The following is a 25,553-nucleotide window of genomic DNA, read 5'->3' on the forward strand; positions in this document are numbered from 1 at the left end:
GCGGAAACGACTAAGATACGGGTGTCTAACGAAGAACACTCAGTTATTCTTACTAAGTACTTGTAACCCCAACAAACCAGTGGCGTACGCAGGGAGGGGGGGGGGGTTCAGGTATTCAACTCCCCCTTAAATTTGTATTGATACCCAACCACCCCTAAAAATGTTGAAGAACTTTTTTTTGCTTGTCCATTTTTTGGGGGTACGAAACGACCTAAAATTTGTGGTGAAGACCCTTTTTTGGGGTTGTCAACATTTTTTTTCAGCTTGAACCCCCCCCCTTCAAATATGCCACTTCAAAAACTATTTATTTTTGGAAAACTTATAAGCTGATCTACACAAATATTTGCTTGATGGCATGTTTGCTTGCTTCAAGAATAAGCAAAATATGGTCATTCAAAGTCATGACTGTGAAAATCATGATTTTTCAATAAATAAAGTTCCTATGGTTATAATTCCATAACAAAGGGGTGATTTATATTTTGGATTGATTATTTTAATTCTCTGACTTCTGTGTAATGAATTAATGATGGATTTAATAACTATTCATAGTAGTATTTTAGAAATCATGGTTTTAACAAGAATTTTATACACTTCTCTACACTTCCTTAAATTTTCACGAAAATCCAATGATTACAGCTGAAGTTATTACATTTTCCATGTTTACATGGGATTCTGAAAAAACAACATAATTTTGGGCAATTTAATGATAATTGCTATCATTATACTAATTATAATGCACATTTGTAAAGTCCAATGTGTTTTACATTATTACAACTCTTTGGGCCGTTTTCGATTTTTTGATGATAGTGACGTTTTGATCCCCTCTTATTAAAAAAAGAGGTAGAATATTGAAATAAAACAAGTTGCATGATGATTTACACACATGAAACTAGCTAAGGAGACAACAAATAAAAGTCATTAATTTATAGGGCTCCTGGCACCTCAAATTGAGAGCTGATTTGCTTATTCATTGTTTAAAACCTAATAGTAAATCAGAAATATTTGAGTAAAATTTACTAATCTCCAACCAGCCTTCACTCACCAATTAGATTAAGTTACCTCTTAAGTCAAGTGACTAAAGTGATCTAGAAAATAATTGAGTAGACAGCCCCTAAAAAAAACCCCACCATTTGTTATGTTCATGATTTCAAAAAGTGTTTAGTGTCTCGTTTTCAGGTCTTAATATAATTTATTTCAGCTCGTGCTTCGATCGCTCTCGCATTATTTAATTAGTGAGATATAGCCTACGTATATCACTTTCATCAAATCATTCAAAACAGTTGTTAAAATGTCCCTTTTCAGTTCAGTATACACAAAATTTCCACTTGTACCTCTGTTCCTGATTATAAAAAAAGTGCTAATCAAGAATATCGTATGGTTCAAATCTTAATCTCCCAAAACTTCGGAACGTGCTTCGCGCTCGCAATATCTTTCTTCACTTATTTGCATAGCATCTTCTTCATATCAAAGTCGGGTTTAAATGTTGCTTTTATCCCCCAAAGCCCCCAAATTTTAAAATGTCGGATTTTTATAAAGGTTAATGACATAATTATAGGCCCATGTATCATCTTCGTATCAAACTTACAGTGGTTAAAACGGAATTCCTTTTCAGGTCAGAACACGAAAACGATTTCAGCACCCGCTTAGTCCTTAGAAAGTCCCGTTTTCAGACCCAAAATAGGCCTACATGAAATACCCAAAAATTTCAGCGCTTCGCGCTTGCATCATTAATTTCAGTCTGAAATAACCAATCCGATATTGTCAGTGTATAATCTCGTAATGCCTGCACATACGAAAACTTCAATGTTTGGGGTTATACTTTACACAAAACTAAAAAAAAATGTAGCTTTTTAGCTTTTTGAGTAGCCAATCGGGCAAAGTTAAGTATATAGGCCCCTACGTTGATTTTTTTTTCGGGTCCCTCTGTTGGACAATAATTTTGATCTACCCATGCATGCTCAGTAGGGTGATGCCCCCCCCCCCCGAAGTTAGAACATGCATGACTGAGTATTGCGATTTGATTGATGTTCATTTTCATGTTTTTGTATAGGTACATAGAAAGTGTGGGTAGTGTGTGAGAGAGGCAGATCCCCGGCGCCTTCTGAGATTGGTGTACAGATACGTAGTGTATATACTGCTCCATGCAGACTGCAAGTTGAAATTGATAAGACGAAATTGGTATAATTTTATAGCCTAAACTAGTCAATTGATAATTTATAGACAAAATGATTTGTAGACGAATATGGTACTGGGATGAGATGAGATCAAACGGAAAGTAGAGAAAAGCGATTTCTGTGGAACCGATTCTGATGACGCATGAGATGTGCTTGGATCGCATCATTGGCAGGTTGTACTACGTCATAATCATAGTAAACAAGTTTTCAGTAAGAATCTCACCACCGGACCTGTAGCTCGAATGCTCACACTCACTTGGTACTACAGAAGTGGAACAACCTGTCGATCACCATCACCGGTCACCATCAAAGTTGCGAACTTTTAAAGTCACGGCCTGAAACAGGACATTTCTTGTACTTAATGACCAGGGATGGTTTGACGTTATAAAGTGGCATAAGTATATATTTACAGCAACGTCCTCAACATAATTTGAATTGAAAACAAACAAGTTTTCAGCGAACTGGATTGATACTCCGAACGTATATACTATACATACACGCCCCCTGACCCCTTGACTTTCGGGGAAGAGCGAGCTCGGTCACCGACCAACGCGGAGAGCGCGGGTTTCCTCACATTTGCACTGGAGTGCGGTCATATTTATTTTGTTGGTGATGGGATACGCAAGTGGTAGTTTTGCTGCTGGCTTTCCAACTGAATTTATGGAATCTATGCTCTTCTCGCGTTTTGATTTCCGCCTGACGGACTAACAATGGAATCTCGTGTATGGATTTGTTTATTTTGTCTGACTTTGGTTTCGACAGTGCCAAGTAAGTTTTGATAATTATTTAGTATAACTTGTTATCAATCATATTTTTGTATAAAAAGTGTTGTATCCAAAGTATGGTTTGATTTATATGTTTACTTTTTGAAAATACAGTAATAGATGAAGAGGTGTAGTGACTTTGGGATCATGAATGTAAATAAAGATTCAAAATCATGAAAATGAAGAATTATTATTGCAGGAGAAGGGACGCACCATTAATTATCCGGGGGGGGGGGGGGCTGGAAGTTTTTCCCCAAAAAAACTTGACTTGCTATAATTATGAGCAAAAAAAAACTTGACTCATGCACCATCAGAGTAAAAAAAAGGAAAAAAATTGTCCACTGACAAATCCTCTGAAAGGGGCAAAAAAAAACTTGTTTCAATGGACTAAAGAAAAAAAAAATGCATCAACCCAAACTTCCAGCCCCCCCCCCCACTCGGTATCTATTAGTGTGTCCCTACGTAAGCTTGTTGCATCACTTTGAATGTGACTGTTTTCTTTGCTTTGCAATTAGGCCCAGCTAGGCCTATAGGTATTAATAGCAATGCATTATATTTTAGTCTTTATGAAATTTGTCTGTTTGATGATGTATTACTTCTGGCTTGGTCTTGAGGTTAGTATGTAGTCTGTAAGCACAAACTCATATTTGCGATAGCTCAGTTGGTAGAGCGGGGATTCGTATTTCGGTGACCCGGGTTCGATTCCCACTTGGTGCGCTAGTGCCCTTTGGTAAGGCATTAATCCTCATTACCAGGTCCTTCGGAGAGGACCTTCAGCCATCGGTCCTCTGGTTGCTTGCTTACAAGCATTCATGCTTTCTTAGCAAATGGGTAAAAAAATCCCCACCAATCAATCAATGTTGATACTTCCACCAATAACAGGTCTAGACTAGAGTGAAGACTAGACTCCAGAGACAGTCTGTCCTTGGTAGAGCCAGCCACAGTACATTATAGTGAATCTAGTCTCACTACTTCAGACTCTGCATTATGCACTATGCGAATGGTGAAAACCAAGGGTCTGTGCCTGCAGACTAGTTAATTGTGAATTGCAGAATTTATCCATAACTTGGGAGTGTTTCATGAAAGTCCTTGTCAGACGTTTTATCCGACAAGTCCCACTTTATCCAACAGTTACCATAGTAACAGTGCTTCTCAGCCAATCAAAATCTAGGAAAGTTGTTAATCATTGTTAGATATGACAATTTGTCAGACAAAAATGTTGTTGAAACGCTCCCCAGAACTAGCTATCTGCATTTATCTGGAAATATTTAAGAAAAATGAAAGGACAAAAACGTTTTGAAAGAATGATACAAGGATGGAGAAGAATAAGACAAAGTGACAAAGAGGAGGAATGGAAAATAAGAGAGGGAGAGCTGGGAGAGAGAGAGAGATAGAGAAAAGGAGAGGGGTGGGGCGGGGTAGGGTTTGGGTAAAGACAGTTGAGTAAAACTTTAGTTGTTCATAAAACTTAGAAAATGTTTTAAGTTTTTAGTTGCACCCTTTAGCTTGTGATTTATGATTTGCCTATTTATCATTTTAACTCACTTTTTTTTCAGCAGAAAAGACACAACCACACTTGTCAATTTCAATGTAAATAAGATCTATTTTGCAGCCATTCATTCCAGAAGAAAGTGGCATTATTAAGCCAAGGGCTAAATGGGGGGAAAACAAAAAAAATAGAAATTCTCAGTTTTACTTTTACAAGTTTCTTTTCTACATTCCCATCATTCTATTTATACTTCTCTCTTCCCCCACCTTTTCCCCTCTCCCATCCTCTTCTCCCATTTCTCCCCTCTTTCCTCCCTTTACCTCCCCCTATCATTTTCCTTTCCTCCCACTCTTCCCCTTTCCTTTCTAATCTTATCCCTTCTTGTCTCTCCCTTTCCTTTCATTCCCTACCATCTGCCCCTCTCTCTCTCTTTCTCATTCCTGTTTTATTTTCCCTCTCTTTACTCCCTTGTCCCCTTTCAACTCTGTATTTTCCCTTTCTGTTTTTCTTCCTGCTAATGTTATCTCAGTTATGATAATGATGATGATGATGATTATTATTATCACCATTATTATTATTATTATTATGATTATGATTATTATTATTTGTATCATGTAAAACAATATCAGGGGGGGGGGTGACGATGTAATTACGAGGTCATGAAAAGGAACTTTATTATGAGTAATTGGGGAAATGCCAGGTTAGAGGAAGTAAAGTGGTCTATTTGATCCCTTTTTTTACAAACCCAACCACTTTATCATAGAGGTCTGGTTTGTGGGTATCCTTGACCAATATATTCCAAACAGAATAAACCAATACCTAATTGGCGAAACAAATGACATTGCTATCAGAATATTAGGCATGGGCATCATCACATGACCATCCCTGTATGTTAAAACAACTGAATGTAAATTATATATTTAAAACATGATAATATTTATTTCTTGTTACTATATTATGCATATATAATATCACACATCATTCAACTATGAACTTCCAAATTAGCGAGTCGTCACTTGGATATGATTACCCTTTCTTTAGCCCAGCAAGGATTTTACAAAGCAAAAGGACTGATCTAAAGAATGCCATATATAGGCCTATTTTTATGAATATCATTGTTTTTGTTCATTTTCCTAGAGTTTGTTGAAATGTGAATAGGATAATGGTACATTACTTTTCAAGCAGGCCTGTTTTGTTATATTAATTCATTATTTTCATACTCGAGTACCCCTTTAACCAGGGGCCCGTTGCATAAACCCTTTTACCTGAGAAAACTCAGGTTGTTTTTACCAGAGTTTTTGCCCTGTGTTAAAGTCAATGGCAGAAATCAGACTAACCTTAGTTTTCAGTGTTTACCAGAGTTTTCTCAGGTAAAAAGTTTTATGCAACGGGCCCCAGAAGTAACATTTTCTATCCCAGTATCCACTTTGGTCTACTAAAATTCTCATAAAGGTGTAACTCCATCATGGCTAAGTCTAGACTCACTTGGTCTAAATTAGCATTTGGTACAACTATTACTTGGTCTACTTGGACTGGATGTCATTTCTGCCCAGTTGGTCTTATTTCCACTTTTTCTACTTAATATTTTTACGATGTTAAATGAAAGTATGGTGCATAAACATATCTTTGATCATATATATATATATATATATATATATATTTATATGTATATGTATATTTGATCATATGTGTTTATAGATTAAGTGTTGTTAGAACAATTGGATATTAGACAAAGTTCTACTAAAATGGGCTATGTGGCAATTAGACAAAACAGTAGATGCATCAATTGGTTTTTAGATGAACTAGGATTAGAGTGATAATGTGGCAGGCACTCTACCTCTGAGCTAACATGCCAAGACCAAACAGATAATAGACAAAGTGGTTGTATATAGACCAAGTGCCAATTTACAATATGTATTTATAAACATAAATAACAGTAAAATATATGATTTATCAGATATTTAGATCAATGTGTTTTGCTTGTTTGACTCACCAAGCAAGCAAAGACGAATCAATTGTCTTCATTGATATCTTAGAAGTGGGAGTGATATTATGTAGCTGTGGTGATGATTCACAGTTTGTCTGTTCTCAAATACTGTAATCCAATATATCTTGAGCAGATAGTCTTCATCACGAACCTACTAAAGTCAAGCGTGATAGTTTCTTGGCATCTATGTTCTAAATGAAATAATTACAGAACTCCTGTCTTAAACTATAAATAGTGTGTGGGCTGCCAGATTAACCTATCCTGCAGGTTGCTGTGGACTTGCTATATATATATATGTCAAATAATTACAAGCGATAATGACGAATCTCTTCATGAATTTCAACATCATTACAATCATGTTCTGGTTGAACAATTCGGATAATTTGATTATGATTCAAATACATAATTTTCATTATCAAATGATTAAAAAATTGAAAAAAATTCTTTCCACCCCCCCCACCCCCCCAAGGACAGACCACCCTCTTCCCCTGCTGATTGGAATGACACAATTATTACTTTGTATTTCAGGGGAGTCTCTTGTAGTTATACATTATATCCAACTATGAACCTGTACCTGAATGTTTGTCTTGATATCAAGTTATTGAAATATTTTTGTCAGGAATAAAATGTGTTTTCCCACAATGCTGCATGAGGTTGAAGGGGTATTCCATACTGAAATTTTTATTTTCTCATAAAAAGATGTTTAAATCTAATATAGCAAAAAACTACAAATGCTGTCAGATAAAAAATACAAAAGTTATTGCATTTCAATATATTTCAGTAGTTTGGTGAAATAGTGCATGTTGTTAAAAGAGAGTCACACTGCATTTTTTAAAACTCTGGATCGGTGTTACTTTCACAGATTTTAGTTCTGTAGCCTGTAGGCCTACCTATTAGTGTTCTCCCATTTGAACCAAATTATCATTGTTTTACTAGTTTAATATTCAGATCAGTCACGATTCAATTTAAGATGTGAGTAGCCTATTCTCCTACCACTCCGCTCCTTTTCTGATCCATTGTAAATTTTAGCCAAGGCAATTCCCAACTCGAATTCTTCAAACTTGCAAAGCCCTGATGTGAATTCCATTATTTGTTTGACATTGACTTCTTCCCCTAAGGGAGGAGACTGACTGAGGATCTGCAAACAACAAATCGGAATAGGGGTCAAACCCATGGAGATATGTCAGACCCAAACATTAGGCAAAATCTATTCTGACTAGAACTAAATTTTATCTTTAACTAGGGTGTTTCACAAAAAGTAAAGTCTGACTAAAAGTCATGCTTAAGTGGCAACGTGGACATCACTAACATGGATATCTCATTGATTAATGTGTGGAAGAGTACACGTACATCCCATGAGCACGATTAGACCATTGCTGTGATTTGTTATATACCAGATGCAACTGGGAATTTAAAAGTGATTTTGAGCCAGGATAAATGTTTGTGAAACTTCCCCCCCCCAAAAAAAAAAAAAAAAAAAAAAAAAAAATCTGAAATATACAGAGAAGTCTATATTCTTGATAATTATCAACATATTTTGACCTTTATTTCTGTTCTGTTCAGAACATGTCCTTGGGAATTAATTACTCTGACCTGTGTTTTGAAGTTCAGTTTAAATAGGCAATGTTAACATTATTGGAAGCCAACAATGCCAAAATTGCATTTATATGTTTTCTATGTTTCCTCATGTTTTAATGATGAAGAGACCTATTTCAGTAATTATTCTCCATCAGATATGAAGGATTTTATTGTCGAATTAGCTGACAAATTGAATCTTGTACAGTTAGAGATTTTGGTCACAATTGGCTATCCATAGTTATACCACAACTTTAAACCAGAGTTTAAATTAAACCCAACTTCAGAATATGGACTTATAATGGCCTTGGTATGTCCAGGCCTTTGATATAAAACAGGAAGTCTTTCTGTCTGGGTTCCCAGTTGATGAGCCCTGCATGATAATGCATATATGTATGGCATCTGTGAAGTAACCAGGTTCTTTGTTTTGTTCTTATTAGGACTGGTTGAAACAGTAGACCCTCCTAATCATGTAGATCATGGCCATGACCAAATGGACAGCCAGGGCCACATGATGGAACCTGGACAGCCATTGGTGACCCCTCCCCCAAGAGTTGCTACTACTCGCAGAGCTGCAACAGTCAAGACTTCAAGTCCAACTCTGTCATCCTCCAACTCTACCATGGAAGCCAATACAACGGTTGCCAATTCTACATTAGCCACAACAACATCCAACTCTACGATGGCAGTGACCTGGGTGACCAGGAGGTTGACCCGCTCATCAACAGTATCTAACTCGACAGGGACGGTGTCTTCAACCATAAGGATGTCGTCGGCAAGAGCACTCCCGTCTGCAGAAACTCCTGCATCTCCAGACAAGAGTACAGTGACAGTTCCAGAGCACCAGGAACCAACAGATGAAAACAGTACCACACCTGTTGAGCTCCATTCGACACATCCACAGTGGACATGGTGGGACTATACAACAGAAGTAGTCACTGGTACGAAGACACCCACAACAAGAGCAGCAACCCTTACAACAAAACAACAGACAGCTCAAATGCTGACAACTCCCTATCCCCAAAGTACCACAAATGCCCCACAGACAACAAGTCAGGTCCCTGTTCAAACCACTCGGCCTACTCCAGTCCAAACTCAGCCAAGGGCTACCACCACTTATGCTTTACCTATAACATCTGAAACTCTTCCAACAACAATGCCTACAACAGTAAGGTCAACCATTGCATCAACAATTCCATGGCACTGGCCCTTCCCAGCTACCACAAAAGCAACAACCTTGATGTCCTCCACGAGTCAGGTCTCTAGACTCTCCACACTAACAGGAAACACTCCATCTGAAGAGCATCCCGTCAAGACTCCTACTCTTTATCCAATCACCACCCTGGCTCCTCCAGTTGCCAATGCATCCTACAAACTTCCCACCTACCTTCAGCTTCGCCTTAGTACCACCTGGCAGAGGTTCTGTCCAGGTAGTGATAACGTCCAGCTATCCCTTTCCAACTTTGCCCGTCAGGTCCTGGGCCAGTCTCCCTATGACAAGGTGGAAGTACTGTACCTGAACGTCAGGGACCACTGCCGGGAAGCCAGAGTGAACAGATTGAAAAGAACCCTGTTGTTGGTCGTGATACCAGTTGATTTCTTTGTCACTGTAAATAGCTCCTATTATGAGAATGCCACCCGGAAGGTTGGAGCTGAACTGATTTATGATCATTCCATGGTCCAAGATGACATCCCTTATCAAGTAAGTAAACCATTATTCTCCTTTAAAATGCAGTATTCCTGTGTTGCCTTTGTTATATTTGATATTCTTGGCATATCACTTTTTTTTTTCTAGTTTGATATTCCATGTTACCTTCAAAGGAACAAGATGTAGTTTCGGGGGAATGACTATTATCTTAAAGAATAGCAAATATACCCCTTTCATAAATTTGTGGGTGCAAATTTATTCTAATCATGAAAGGTCGAGAACCAGAATAGTGTGGACTTACAAAGTACTGCTATTAGAAGGACTCACTCTGCACTATAGATGTATTTGAATTCATGATGAATTATTCATGAACAGGTTTCCCAAAGACTATGAAGTCAATTTCCTGCACTAGTTGCTAATGATTCAATCAAACAGCAACATTTGCTCTCTTGATCATTCACTGAACATTATGTTTACTTATCCATGGTTTATTTCAAATTCTACGGCAGTGGCTGAATTTTACACATTTACATTTTAGAAATGATACAAACATGATCATGATGAAAGGCACAATATTAAATCCACAATAAAATTTCATATGAATAATCAGAGATAAAAAGCAGTCAGAAAAAAAAAAAAAAATCAGGATAAAAATCCAGACTATATTTTTCTTACTGCGCCCATTAACTTCAGACTTATTGAACAATTTTTAGGGCTACATGTAGGTCCTTACTACTCTGATCTGCACTATTTGAGGGTAAATTCATGAAAGGGGGCTTTACATTTATAAAGAAATGGATAACTGTGATTAGTTTTTTGGAAGCAGCAGATAGGAGTAATACAATCTCTCTTTATCTTTTTGGATTAGCTAATCCAATGCCATATGGTTGAATATTCCTGATCATCTGATTTGACTACTTCTAGTCATGGATGATGACAAATTAAGAGGAAGAAAGATATAAGAAACAAACTAAGTTGATGCTGTACATGTAGGAGATTTCAAATTCATCCTGTTTTTAATCTGAATATCTTGAATTATCTTGAAGGCTTCCTTATTGATTATGGTTTCCTTGGCAACAGAAGGATTTGCTCTATCTGCTTTTTCCAATGAACAGAGTGAAGTTGATTCATTTCAATTACTGTTAGCTAAGTACTTAATTAGCTTAATTGTAAAAGCCATGAAATTAAGTTACTTCCACTTTGTTTGTATACAAGTTTGGGTTTCCAAGACTGCTTTAATGATATCTGCTGTTACATTCATAAGCATATCTGCCATCTTGGTTTTTCCAGTAGTGACACTGATAAACTCCAGAGAAATTTAAGAATACTGGGAATTTCTCAAGGAAATGAAGTGAATCTTTTTATGATCTTATTAATTTTTTTAATAGATCTATAGTACATTTTCCTTTTCACTGCATCAAAGTCATGAATTACATTGTTTTTACAAGGAAGCAGGACATCCTTTTGTCTGTCGCTTGTTTGAGTATCGAGCAATTTCCTTTAAAGGTTGGATTTCAATTTCCTCTCATTTATCAAGTTCCCCATCTGTACTGTAATATATCACAAAGATTTTACAAGGTTATTGCTCTTATGGTAAATGATCTCTCTATACATGAGAAAAATACATATAAAGTAGCATACTGTGTGAGACATGAAACATGAAGAAAATTGTATAAGAAAGCCATTATTTTGTTTATATGCCGTAGGCCGAAATGCTGATATCTCAATCAGGCGCAAAAAAAGGTTCATTGATAAATAAAGTAAACTAATAATGGGGATGGTTAATGAAAATGGTCACCATGACAATGTAATAATAATTGATGATGATGATGATAATGATGAAAAATAATAGAATGTAGTCCATAAAATTGAAGCAGTGATAATGATGATTCTCGATAATTTCACATCAGCATATCATATACAATTTTATTCTAAAATTAGTACAACTATGTGCTTGATACAAAGCATGTGCCATTATTGTTTTCTGTACAAAATAACAATCAATCCTTTTTATATATGCTGAAAAAAAATCACTGTTTAAAAGGGAAAACAAGTAATGCAGTATAGCAAAGGTAATTTGATTAAATTTTATAATATTCCATTGATTATTTAATACCCTTTTCTCTCTATTAGATTATCTCAGCTCATATGCTTGTTATCAACAAGCCAGTCACCCCAGCCCCTCCAAGCGATGGGAGTAGCCAAGGAGCTGTCATTGGCGCAACTCTGACAGTGTGTGCTTTGGTGTTTGGTGTCATTCTGTCTCTTGTGGGAATGAAGGTAAAAATGGAAATGATGGATCAAATAGAAAAAAAAATGGCTCGAAAATTAAGGAATATATTGAGATGGTTATTATAAGGTGAACATTACTGCCGTACTTTGGCAAAAGGAAGCAAGTTACAAAAGTATCATTTGTTGTAAATGAGCAATATGTGTTCGTCATTATATGCGTCAATGCAATTCAACAGCATCTTCCTCAATTTTGCCTGAACGTGCAACATACAAAGGGTGTTAAAGAAACAACAATAACTCAAATTTTAGTGATGTTTCACTAGCTTCCTTTTGTCAAAGTTGGGCAGATTATGCTCATCCATGGACTTTCAGAAGGGCCCTAATAATAAGAAATCTTGCTTCGATACCAGAGTATTCTGAACAATTATTTTTTCAATTTTCCCCAACATTCTAAATATTTTCATGATAGTTTGACATGTATATATACCCCTTCCCTTCACCATGCAAACTAGGTTGTTGAAAGTCTATCATTAATGAGGAAATTCTGATACCCTTTTCACTGTATCGCCTGATAAACAGCCCTTTTATGTCCCTTTTCAGACCAGAATTAGTACACCCCCCCCCCCGGGTTTCTGCAGAAAACCATATCGTCATTGTTATTGATCATTTTAAACTCAGAGCTAGACAAAATGCTAGAGTTAACACATATACCCTTCTGTAAATTGAGAATTGATAGTGTTTCCTACCACTGTCTGTTTATATTGGAAAAAAGGGTGCAGTATTATAGGCCTGGCACCAGAACCCAGCCCTCCAAGGGCAAAAAGCGTAGGTTAAAGACATGGGCACTGGAAAATCAAGATATTTTACACTGTTCAGACAGTTTCCCACATTATTGCTTTCATAGTAGGCCTACTCTTACATTAAAAACATACATAATTGTTTCCCCTTTTTTCAGGTTGTTCATACTATCTGCCCTTTCACACGATAAAATAATTATAATTTGAATGATGATTCCAGTGAAAAATAAGGCGAATGGCGAATATTTACCACGTGTGAAACCAAACTATAGAACATGATTAGAATGACAAACGCTAATCACAGTCACGAAATACAATTTAGCAATCATCATTACACTGATGATTCAAGATTCATGTGTGAATAGGCCCTATGATTTCTCACTCTTCTGATAGCCCCCATTATTTTGTAATTGATATGGGTATAAACTGCATATTACGTTTACCTTGTATGTTGCCTTTCAGTTTACATTTTAATATTGGTATCTTAGTTTGCCTTTTCATAAACATGCATTTTGTATTTTTGTCTGAGCTGGAAGTGTAAACATAAATACTAGATGTTGTTTCCAAGGCCACTGGTATTTCTGCCAAGAAAAATAATCTCAATTTTTCAGGAAAATTGTATTTTTTGGCCCGGTATCTTAACTTCAATTTGCTTTTTCATGCTTGACTCTACCTATTTGCAAGCAGCACTTCTTTCTTTGTAATTTTCTAGGTTGTAGAGGGTTATTTTTCAATTTTGCAATTAATAAATGTATGCAATATTGAAATTACTTCTAAACAGGTATATTTTCTTTTTGTTTGTACACTTCAATAAAATGCAAATAAATTATTGCAATCATGAATAATTATCATCATCATCCTAATCCTCACCATCGTTACCATTTTCTTCTCTTAATTGTTAATTTTTATTACCTTTTGTTCTCATCGTTACTTTTATAGGCCCATATTCACAACAGTTGGCTATGATATGAACATTTTTTTTTCTGATACATATAATATCAATCATTCAAAATAATCTTATTCTTGCGTATATTAGTTATTATGAAGTCTACATTTTATGTCAGAAAAAGTGCAATTTAGTTACATGTATTACACAATTCATTTCCAATGGAATATTCTTCCGAATCCCCAGGTCTATCGAGTGCGCAAGTCCCATGCCAGCATCTCGGACCGCTATTACTTTGACGGCAAGCAGCTCCAGGATGCCCTTAGCGAGTCCCACCAGATGGCGGGGGTCTCGCCCCATGGAAGGGCTACCGGAGGGGGTGCCCACCCTACCCCAAGCTATAGGGAGTATATCCTAGCGTCAATCAACAAGGGACTGGTCATGGATGACGAGGATTCGGCAGTAGAGCTGGATGCGGTAGAGGTTAGTCTTTGTTTTTCAAAAATTAGGCATCAACCTCTGCTAGTAAAAGTAGAACACAATTTATATCAAGGTTGATTACTTTTGATTTTATTAAGATTTTAGATTCCTTATTGTTTGCTTTAATGTGTAGATTTGCTTCTTTCTTCTTTTTATGATTTGCATTAGTATTTGCTAGAATTTTGAAATATTTTGTTTATTTGTTATGATTTTTTGTACAATTATTGTTATTCTTTTATGTTATGTTGTTATTATTCACACAAGGACTAAATACAAACAGTCTTGCGAATGAAAAGAGGCTTTTAAAAAATTACACTATTAAAATTATTGCTAATTTGTTCTCCATGAGAAAATAAAAAGTTTGATTTAGGTTTGCCTAAAGATCTTTTTCTCATTATTTGATGTGCCAACATTGGGCTTAATATCCCTCTACCCTTAAAGATCAAAGTCACAGGCAAATGTTGAAAGGACACAGCATATAAATGCAGATAGCACTTTTGAATAGATGATGAAAGTTCAAGTAACTAGTTTTGTCAAGACAATCAAAAGAAAACAACATTTTCAGAGGAAATCTTATATCAAATGAAGTGCTCTCACCAGACCTGTGCTTTTACTCTACTTACATCACAAAAAATACAAGTCTGGTAGTTTACCAAAGTGAAAACAAATAACTCATGATAAATATTCTTGAAAGAAAACAAAATGAGAACATACCTTTTTCATACGAATAATTATAAAAACTTTCAGAGGAAGTTCTGGAAGGTTGCACCCCTTGCTGGGCTGGCATTCAGGCATTTGTAGTGCCATGGCTTATAAGGACTAAAAATTTATTAGGCGTGAAAATATGATCATTATACAGGATCACTAATATGTGGTATTGCAGGCTCATAACTATAAAAACTTTGTATGGTTCAGGTAGGTTTCAATTATGGAGGGGGAGGGGGCTATAAAAGTGAAAAGGCCTGAAGTTCTCCTGATTTACAGGTATTTTTCTGATCATTCCGCTATGAATAACTGACCCATGATGTGATAATGAGGATGCCAACTTGACATACAGCGAAACTGTTTCTTATCTATTAGGGCTAAGCCAAATATTGATCCATCAAGTCTCTATTCTGTCGATGGGAATTGACTTTGTATTGATGCCAGGAATGCAAGCCACAATGTGAATCTGATACTCTACATGTAGTATCAATGAAGAATGAACAAGCTTTGGAATCATACCAAGAAATTAATCGGTGCAGAGCGAAACATTAGAATGTGATATTTTTCATCAACTTCATCTACTCTGAATTTATGTTGTACTATTTACATTTAGATACATTTTTATTAACAATTTTTTTTGTCTTTTGTTTTGGTTGAGGTTGTCTGACATTGATATAATGCAGCTTTAGATTTGCAACAAAACTTTTGTGGTAGATGTTTAGTCATTGTGCAGAATATATCTACTCCTGATCATGCATATTATGAGTAACATAATTTTTTTGAACACCGTAAGTTCGTAACTGTTGATCTGCCAAAAAGCTGCCCATAGTACAAAGTAAGTCAACTCTAATGTATTCGGACATTTATTTGACAGTTTATCTGAACAATAACTGTTATGAATCAAGGTAGAAGCAAGGTACAAAGTTCCCTGGGATGATTAAATTAAGCCATGCACTGTCGTATTATCTAACTAGTGGCATCAAACTTTTCAATGGCTAATTGATCTGTGAATGCCTCGTATCAATTAGGGCTCGAGCAACAGAGCCAAATATTGATATATCAAATCAGGTTTAAACGATGCCATGAAACAAAAACAGGAAAGATCTCAGTTTTCATTAATTAATGATCAAAATTGGTGTCTAGATAGGAATTGGAATTCACCACGTTGAATAAATGATTAATTACAAAGTTTTGAACACATTCAGGCTTTGATTCAAAAGTTTCACAAATCCAATTACTCTGATCAGTAATGAGATAATAAGTGCATAATCAATTAAAACTGATCTATTGTTAAAAGCTCTTTCATTCAGCTCTCTCACATTACTACACTTAAGCCAAAATGAATATTTGTATAAAGATTTCTGTTAAATGACTCCGCTGACAGACCTGCCAACCAGTACGTTTAGCCGTATTTAGTACGTTTTTGCAACCAAAATACGGCAGTACGTTTTTACTTTGAAAAATATGTTTTTTGTAAACAAAAAAAATTAACTAAATCGTAATTTATTGAGAAAAATAATCTCTATATGTCTCTATTTCATAAAACGTGAGCAAATATGGTTATTAGATCAATGTAATTTCAGGTAACTTGTTTTTTTTTTAAATCATTTTGTTCAAACCAGGGTGAAGATATACACATGTTTTCATTTTTTTTTTTTCATCTGCAAGAGCAGTGCGCATTTTAGCTTGCATGCAGCTTGAGCGCCGCGATGAGCGAGTGCGCCAAGCATTTTATTATGAAATACACTTTTTTTGGGAAAAATACATTTTTTTTTATCACACAATACAGTTTTTCATTCCCAGAGGTTGGCAGGTCTGCACTGATGTATGAAACAAGGGAATATGCCTGAATACAAGGAAATGTTGGCAATTTCCTCTCATTCAAGCTCATGACACATGTATGTGTAAAATTATGTGTCCATGGTATAGGATTTGACCTCACATACGTCATTGTCATATGAGCCATGCAGTGAGGATAACTTTGACATTTTGTGACTAACTTTGTATGGACATCATTTGACATACTGCAGTGTCCCAAAAGAGTGAATCATGAATTGATATCTGTTCATTGCTACAAAGATTGTTTGTTGTGTTTATACATTGGCTAGCTCACCCCTTGAACTAGGTAAGATGTTTGTCCACACTGACACATTAAATTTCGAGCAAAAATCCCTCTAGATGATTAAATTGTAGAACAAAAAGTGATGCGATGACGGCAAGAATAGCACTATAAAGTTGATTAAGAAACTAAGTTTTGAGTTTGTTGATTAATTAAGATCCACAGTCCACACTACTCAAAACTGTGAATGGTAACCTCCTCTCCCCCTTCCCCCCTTTTTCACCCCCTCTGAGATATTCACCACAAAAACAAATCACTTTCAATTTTTGAGAAAATGGTATTTTGGGGATTCACTCGACATATGGAGGATGTACTCATACATGTATCTATGGGGTCACAAAATCAAATCTTAAAAAAAATCATAACTCCATTATATTTTGACAGATTTTCTGAAGACCTTCACCAATGTGTTTCTCTATTTTCTTTGTTGCTTTTATCAAAGTTAACTGTTTTGTTTAATCAGGATGGACTTCCTATTTAAAGATTCCTTTTAAAGTTTTTAATGCATCTTGCAACAGCAAGTTAACCAACATAGTTTATCGTGTGAACCTAACTAAAAGAAACTCTCCTAATCAAACTTTTATGGCACAACGAGGGAAGTATATATAATCTGGGAGATTATGTGACCTCTTTCTTCCAGCAGTCATCAGCTGAGTACCAGAAGGACGTAAAGTATCCATGAGTTACACCCCTTTGTTAGCGGTGAATATTGTAATTCCAGATTGCTCGAAAATTGAAATATACAAGAAAAGAAGGTCATAGGTCAAGCATGGTTACTTGATACTTATAGATAGATATCTGATGACAGCTGATAGCCCTTGTACTTGAATCGAAGTGCAGACTGAGAAGGATTTATTGAACAGCTATAATTTCACTGGAACTTTGTCGCTTTTAGAAAATACACAGTATTTGCATGGATGGGATACTGTAAACCAGACTGTATTTTGTTGTAAACCAGAACCCTTTTTCAATTTCAGGGACTATAAATCCAGGAATTAAAGTAATACAAATATGTTTAAATTAAATTTTAACATACAATATCTGAAAAAGAAATGAATAAATAGAAAGAATGAATGAAAGTTACGTAGTGATAAACGCAGGAGGCCAAATGAAGGGAAAATGATTAGGAGTTTAGGACTATAATTATTTAGTATGCAGTAGGCCTAATAGAGAAAAATAAAGAATATGCAAATATATCTGACAACATATTCTCACAAGTGGCATACCGAGGTTGTCCATTATTGTATTTTTGCTTACTACCATAGCCCCCTGAAAAAAAACTGCCTCTTATTGAATTCTAGACTGTTTTATTTTCAAAGCATATGCACATGAACTCATATTCACTATCATGAGGCTAAAAATTACTATTCAATTGCGTTGAATACTGCTCGAGTAATTGCAAAAGCTGTGTCTAGACTTGCGTGCATTGCAACACTGCATCGGAAATATGTGCTCCAATAATCAGATAGGCAGATTAAAGCATTACTAACTGTTGTAATGATGGCATGATCCATTATCTTTGGATTTAGGAGGATTGAGAGAGCTATGTGTATTAGTAATGCACCTATCAAGATTTAATTCAAAATGAGTCGACATGATAATCATAATAATAATAATGGTGAAGAGTTATAATGATGATAAAAATAATGATGATGATGATAATAATAATGATGATGATTATGATAATAATAATGATAAAGATAAAAATAGTAATAATAATGATGATGATAATAATGATAATGATGATGATTATGATAATAATGATAATTGTAACAATAGTAATAATAATGATAATAATAATAATAATAATACTGTTACTAAGTGCTACTACTTACTACTACTACTACTACTACTACTACTACTACTACTACTACTACTACTACTACTACTACTACTACTACTACTTATAATTCAATAATTATAATAATGTATCCTACAAACCCCCAGAATCCACTCTACAGTGTACATACATAGCTAAGAACTTAATATAACGGTTTTGTGCAGATTTTTTATATGATTTTCATTAAATGATGAAATCACATTAATTTTCCTGGCTTTCTAAGCATTTTTTACACTAGATCACCACTTTAAAAATGTTATCCCATGAAATATTAATTGTTTAAAATATTGATTTGCCATTAAAGTGAGGAATTGATCATTGGGCAGAAAATGTGAATAATTAAAATTTCCAATTGAGTAATTGTTACGATTAGAAAAAACTGGCCTGTTGCAATAAAAAACGTAGTTATTACAAAAGACAAATATACTATATATTCCCACTCTAATCGATTGAGCAACCAAAGTCCTATAAGATAACTTCAAGAGTTCATTTACTCTGTAACTCTATAAATGTGAAATGCGTGGAGTGTAAATATGAATAAGACTTATAGAACCACAGTGTAGCAAGATTTCAAGTGGCTGTGAACATGAATGTAAACAAAGAATAGCTATTACTTTGGTATGAAATGGCACTTTTTGATATCTCAAGTGGATTTGATAAATGCAACCGAAACAGAATAAAGTAAGCATATCAACAATTGATTAAGTGTGAAGTAATAGATATTGTAGAAATGACTTTTGATATACATATGGTTAGCTTATGATGATCAATCATGAACTTGACTTTTTTTAATGTGCCATCTGGATGAATTGCAGGGCCCCATCCTACAAAGAGTTACGATTGATCCGATCAACCTCAAGTATATATGGAAATCCATCACTGCCATAATTTTTTCTTAAGGAAATTTGCACAATGTCCTTTAAAAAACAAAGAGAACCATACTGAACTATTTCCAAAACAGTAAATATATAAATATATATCGTATCTAGAAAACATTTTGAACAAACATGTACATGTACATGTATTTAAGATGTAGATATTTTAGGCTCTCCATAGTTGTGGTTGATTGGATCATATATGTATTATTTGTTGAAAGTTGGCGGCAGTGGCAATTTGAGAGATAAGATTAATGAAAATGATTGGTGGACACTGGGCTTATCATGTTTATAATGATGCAACATTTTTAAAAGGGGGGGGGGGCTGAACATAGCCACGTAGGTCATTATAATATTTGTGAGCAAGCAAAGGAAGCAAGAGAAAAATATGTCGGAGGGGGCTGAACATAGCCACCTGGGCCTTTAACATACTTGTGAGCATGCAAAGAGAGCATGCTTGAGAAACATTACTTAAAAAAATAGTAATTTTCTGATGTTGTCAATTACCCCAGCATTGTGTTATTTATCTTAAACTCTCAGGGTTTTTTTTTTCAACCCTCAAATTAGTTAAAATATTAATCTACCAACTGTTGCTTAATTTTGTTTAAACAACAGTTCATATGTTTATATTTGAACCAATGTAGGCTATATAGCCTACACAGTAAAAGTGATGTTTAAAATTTTATACAATGTTGCTTACTGTATGAACCTTACAGAAGTTGTTTAACAACCATGCTTAATTTATTGAGAATAAAATATTACAAATTAATTTTGTTGTTTAAGATTTTAAACACTTGTGTAAAAAGACTAACTTTTAAACAACTACTGTAAGGCTAATATAGCAAAGAGCATTGTATAAAAAATTCAAACAGAGTTTTTTAGGTTGGTTAAAAATTTTCAGAGAGTTTAGTAGGCTGATGTTTTTTGTCGATGTTATTATTGTTGCTTTTTTGTTATCATTATCAAAATCATTGTCACTTTTTGTATTGATAATGATGATGGATGATAAGTGGATTCTTATAGCACTGATACTCCTCGTACTCCACAATTATAATCAAGAGTTTTATTAATTTATAGATTAAATAAATGTTTGCATTTCTATACTATAACCATAACAGCAGATTTCTGTCATAATAATCTGGTATTATATTAGATCGTTGTGGAGTGTTTGATTCATCTTGAAGCCATTTTAGTCGAGCAGTGCACCTGTAAGCAGTTGAGTAAACAGAATTTTGGGTTTTATTCCTGATCTGCAAATACAATCGAGGTTCCAAGTCTTGTTTTAATTGACCCAGTTTATAAGCAACCTTTGGCTTCATGCGGTGCAGTGCTTGTTTATTACCATCAGATATCAATAGTCAATACCAGTTGCGCCCTTCAAAGTTTATATTTACATCCTCAATATTTGAATTGTTACACAGTTGCAACAATTTTTCAGGTTTGAGACCTCAAATGGGTGGAGATGATGGTCTGATGATATTTTAACAGGAAAGGACCTTCTGAAACCTTTTAACATACATCTTACAAAATACAACATATACATGTGTATATATATTTTTTTTTGGGGGGGGGGGTAGGAAACTTGACTATATTGAAACCACAGACTCACAGTTTTCTGTTTTTCAAAATAATACTGTATTTATTTTATTATGTTTTGGTGTTGGATGTAGTGAATGTACCAGTGGGGGGGGGGGGAATCAGCCAGAAAGTTTTTTAAGGAGCACAACATCATGTATTTTATAGGAAAGACTCGAAAGAGTAATATACTTGACCTTTTTATATACCCCCTCCCCCCCCCCCCCCCCCGGTAATGAAAATCTAAGTTTGTGATAGGTTTTTATTTTTAATACCATAATATAAAAAATATATATGTTTCACCCTTCCCCTTTCCTTTAATATTCAGCATCTTTTTCCCCTCACCCCCTCCCCATGGTCATGGGAAATATCAGGGGGGACTGAGGGGGCCTACCCCACCCCAACCTGCTGCTCCCATCTGTAGACCAATGCATTGTACCTCCTCAACCTCTATGAAACATTTTTCATTCATATTTAGTGATTTTCTACCACAAAAATCCAGACAAATAAGGGCAAAACATAAATTCAAATTAATTTACTTTGAGAACAAACTCTTTACATTGATATTTACCTTTGGTATACATGTAGCTTACCTTGCTATTCCTCACTTTTGATGTTTGTGACGCGCAATCTAAACATACCAAGTGCGTGTTGTGTCTTAACCATGAAAATCTTCCCTTTTTTACCAGTTTTTGTGGATACATGTGGCAGTGCCTCCAAGTTTCAAAGGTCATGCCAGGCTTTTAGTATTAAGAAGAAAAATAAATTGTGTCAAGTAATCCTTATATTTGAAGCTATTGGTTCTTATCAGTCACCCATTTCAGAGCAAATATTGATATGTGGGGCAGTTACAGTCAGGGATTTATTCAAATTTGTGCTTTGTTTGCAGCAAAAAATGGGGTTACTTTTACACATATATTGTATATATTCCAACTTATTCAATCTGTATTTCTCTAGCATTTCTGTAGGAAGTAGTTTTGAAAAATTATGTACCCTATTTGCAATCTTATAAATTTGAGCTGATTCCACTATTTGATGCTCTGCAAGCACTTTTTCAGTGTAATAAGGGGGGGGGGGGGGAATTAATAAAGTAATTGCCCTTGCATTTGTACAAAAGTACCCCCAATTTTCCTTGATTTCCCAATCGTAGAATTCTGGTATCACTTTCATTCTGCAGTTGGTTTTGTGGCAACATTTTTGTAAATCAGACGATGTAAAGGGAAATTAATATTATTATTCCTAGAAAAAAGAAAATGTTACCACAATGGAGGATGTGGTATATATTCCTTTCCCTTGGTCTTGTAGTTATGGTTTGAAGATAATCTTTGGTTAGTACTGGTTACACTAATTGCCAAGTTTTTTCTACATTATTCAATCAAACTCATGCTATTAGTAATTCATTTTGCCTTCATAATTAATGGACAGCTGTTTGGTCATCATTATGAAATCAAACCTACCGGGTAATTGAGACTATTAATTATTTTGTGGGGAAAAGATAAATGAGAATGAGAGGGACTGATACAATATTTTAAAGCAATTATCAAGTTTAATTTGATTTACATGTAGAGGAATATTGTTTTTCATTATCGATATGTATATTTCACATAACATGTGTCTACCAAGATACATCAATGGACTTTGAAATTATGTCCATAAATGATATAAATAATTATGTTATTTGGCTCATTATTACGAATGAATTGAATTATGAATCGAATGAACTATTATCCTGCATTAATTCAAATTGTGGTTTGAATCCGTGTTCTGACTATAGATAGCAATGTGGCACCAACTTTGACAAATCTGAAACTGTATATGATCAGTTTATTAGGTTATGTTGAATTAAAATCATTGAGAAAATAATATCTAGAAATCATTAAGAAAATTGTTATTATCAATGTTGAAGAATTGAAAAAGGACCTTGGTAGAATTATATCGTAAAACAAAGTTATTACATTTCTATTTTCAGTTAAACTACTTCAGAGTTCAGAATATGCGACATTTTAATTTTCCTTAGCCATTCCTTTCTGAACAATTCGCAATTGTTGAATGATTTATTAAATATTAATTTATGCAAATACTACATAAATCTATATTTGTGCTTTATAATATTAAAATAACACCATCTTTTCCTGTTTCTAAAGAGTAAGTTGCAGGGAGACAACTTGTGCAAATTTTTTCCCCCTAGAAATCATGATTGTATGTTTAGTGCCATGTATGTGTAGATCATATTCCATAAAAGGTCACCCATGTAAAGAATCTCAATGATATAAATAACTTACCTGTTTATTACAGAAAATGAGATTTATCATAATCCACACAGTCATAACAAAAACCCTTCATTAGTCATATCATATTTTGTCTTACTGTTAAACAAACATGTTATAAGGAGACATTTTCTATGTACATTTATGTATCTTGTTTGATATAATATTTCAAGATTTCACCTATTTATGAATCTCTCTAGATCTATAAATAGCTGGCCAAATGTAAAACATGATGCAAACATAAAGAGCTGACACTTGATCAGTCATATCATATTTGTCTATTATTATTTGATATGAGCTATCACAGTGGAATTGCTTCTTTAAAAATAATTTTTTTTTTCTCCTTTTACAGGCGTTGCCCTCACACACCCTAACCAGCAGTGCCCTTGCAAAGTTCTACAGCTACAGAGAGGCTATTTCTGAGGAATTTGAGGTGATTGTTATCTCATTAGCAGTGGTTCTGCTCTCTGCAAAAGTGCAGGGGGGGCACAGGGGCATTTACTGTTGCCCCTCCCATTTTTTTTAGCAAAAACTCAGAAGTAAAACATCTGTCCTTTTTTTCAAAAGCTCTACATTTTGAAATGATGACCATTAAAAAAAAAGGAATATTGATTTTAGGGAAGTGATAATCTATTTCATTATTTCCTTTCATTTTCCCTTTTTTTAGAGGGGGATGGTTAAAAAATTGTAGTGCTTGATAGAATGAAAAATTGAGAAAAAGTAATTTCTTAATTATTCAGTGTTCCCTCATGCATTCATGAATCTCTGAAAATATGTGAATCTGAAAAAAAATCTTTAAATATGAAATAAAAACCTTTTTATATTTATTCATACCTCATAAAAAACTTGCCAAAATTTGCAATCAACTTGAAAGTTAAATCTCTATTGGAGTAATGAGAATGAAGTGAACAAATTATTACATTGAAATGTACCAAAATAGAAAGTGTTTTTGAGAGTGTTTTAGTAAAAGTAATAAAGTACAATGAACCCTCTGAATTTTACTTTTGTTTTCCAGTATGTTGGAGAGGTCTTACAATATTCAAACTTATCAACTGGGGTACTTATATGGGGAAACCTCAAGTTTGATTAATTTATTGGTGATCTGAGCCTGTGTAAGTTTGTCTGTACATTAGATCTTAATCATATGTCATAATCCCAAAGTGCCCTCCCTCAGAGGATGTAGGAATATGTATGTAATCCGTGTTGTCCGTGATGCACCTGCTGAAGATCACGAATGCATGCAGGGCATATATAGGCCAAAGCCTTATGGTTGCACAATGACTTCAGTGCATAATGTCTATCATTCAATCTCTCTCTCTCTCTCTCTTTCACCCTTCCCGTCTTTGAAGAATCTTCCTGGTCATCACCTGATTGCCTCGGACACCAAGAAGAAAATGCCGGTTCCGATGACATCCAGACCAAGGTCACCCGTGATCCACTCACCAGACCGGACTAGGGTACCCTTACCTCCTACTAGTCCAACCAGCCCTAGTAACCCAGGCACTAAACCATCCGATTTTGTGTTGGATGCTAGTTTTATCAGAGTGAGTATTTTCATAATACATGATAATAATAATCTCTTAATTCATAGGGTAATCAAATCAAACACTGTATGTATCCCAACCCTAACAGTTTATTATTACCCGGTCATTGGATTCAATCAGTCATTCCCTCACATCATCCCCTCCATGGGGAGTTTTTCAGCCAAAGGTGACTTTCACATCCAAGAATCCTCTTTGCAGTACATACCCGGCCTCCACAGCTGAATGCCAGTTTCTCCTATTCTGGGCAAGTATCGCCAGCCCATCCCGGGTTTGGTTAATTTGTTTCATTTTTGTTCTATGGTTCTCCTCCCATGTCCCTCTTGATCTGCCCCTCTTTCTTTGCCCTTGTGGTGTCCAGCATATCACACCATACCAAGTACAAATTTAGCACCCATCAAGTTATGGATTGATTTGACACAACTGGTAGTTAAAACTTTGATTCCATTATGCATAATTATTATTTCATTTCATTTTGTTTCCATTTAAGTTTGGTTTCATACATCTTGATATTATAATGAGAAATAAAACAAAGCAAATTTCTATGCACAGTGCATAGTCAAGATATTCTTACAAACAGGTTGGGAATGGAGGGGGCT

The 25,553-nt window shown here is 35.0% G+C and overlaps 1 protein-coding gene across 1 annotated transcript in view; it reads left to right on the plus strand.

Annotated features, from left to right (window-relative positions):
* The first annotated feature begins 2,435 nt into the window (after positions 1 to 2,435).
* LOC129262373 (uncharacterized) overlaps positions 2,436 to 25,553 on the plus strand; it is a 31,846-nt gene continuing 8,728 nt past the window's right edge. The window contains exons 1-6 of the mRNA XM_054900482.2: positions 2,436 to 2,942; positions 8,430 to 9,691; positions 11,771 to 11,917; positions 13,799 to 14,035; positions 23,766 to 23,846; positions 24,763 to 24,957. Coding sequence (XP_054756457.2) covers positions 2,885 to 2,942; positions 8,430 to 9,691; positions 11,771 to 11,917; positions 13,799 to 14,035; positions 23,766 to 23,846; positions 24,763 to 24,957 — 1,980 coding nt within the window. The 5' untranslated portion in view covers positions 2,436 to 2,884. The remainder of the gene's footprint in view (positions 2,943 to 8,429; positions 9,692 to 11,770; positions 11,918 to 13,798; positions 14,036 to 23,765; positions 23,847 to 24,762; positions 24,958 to 25,553) is intronic.

The sequence above is a fragment of the Lytechinus pictus genome, chromosome 5 (genome assembly GCF_037042905.1).
Source record: "Lytechinus pictus isolate F3 Inbred chromosome 5, Lp3.0, whole genome shotgun sequence".
In the NCBI taxonomy this organism is placed as follows: Eukaryota; Metazoa; Echinodermata; class Echinoidea; order Temnopleuroida; family Toxopneustidae; genus Lytechinus; species Lytechinus pictus.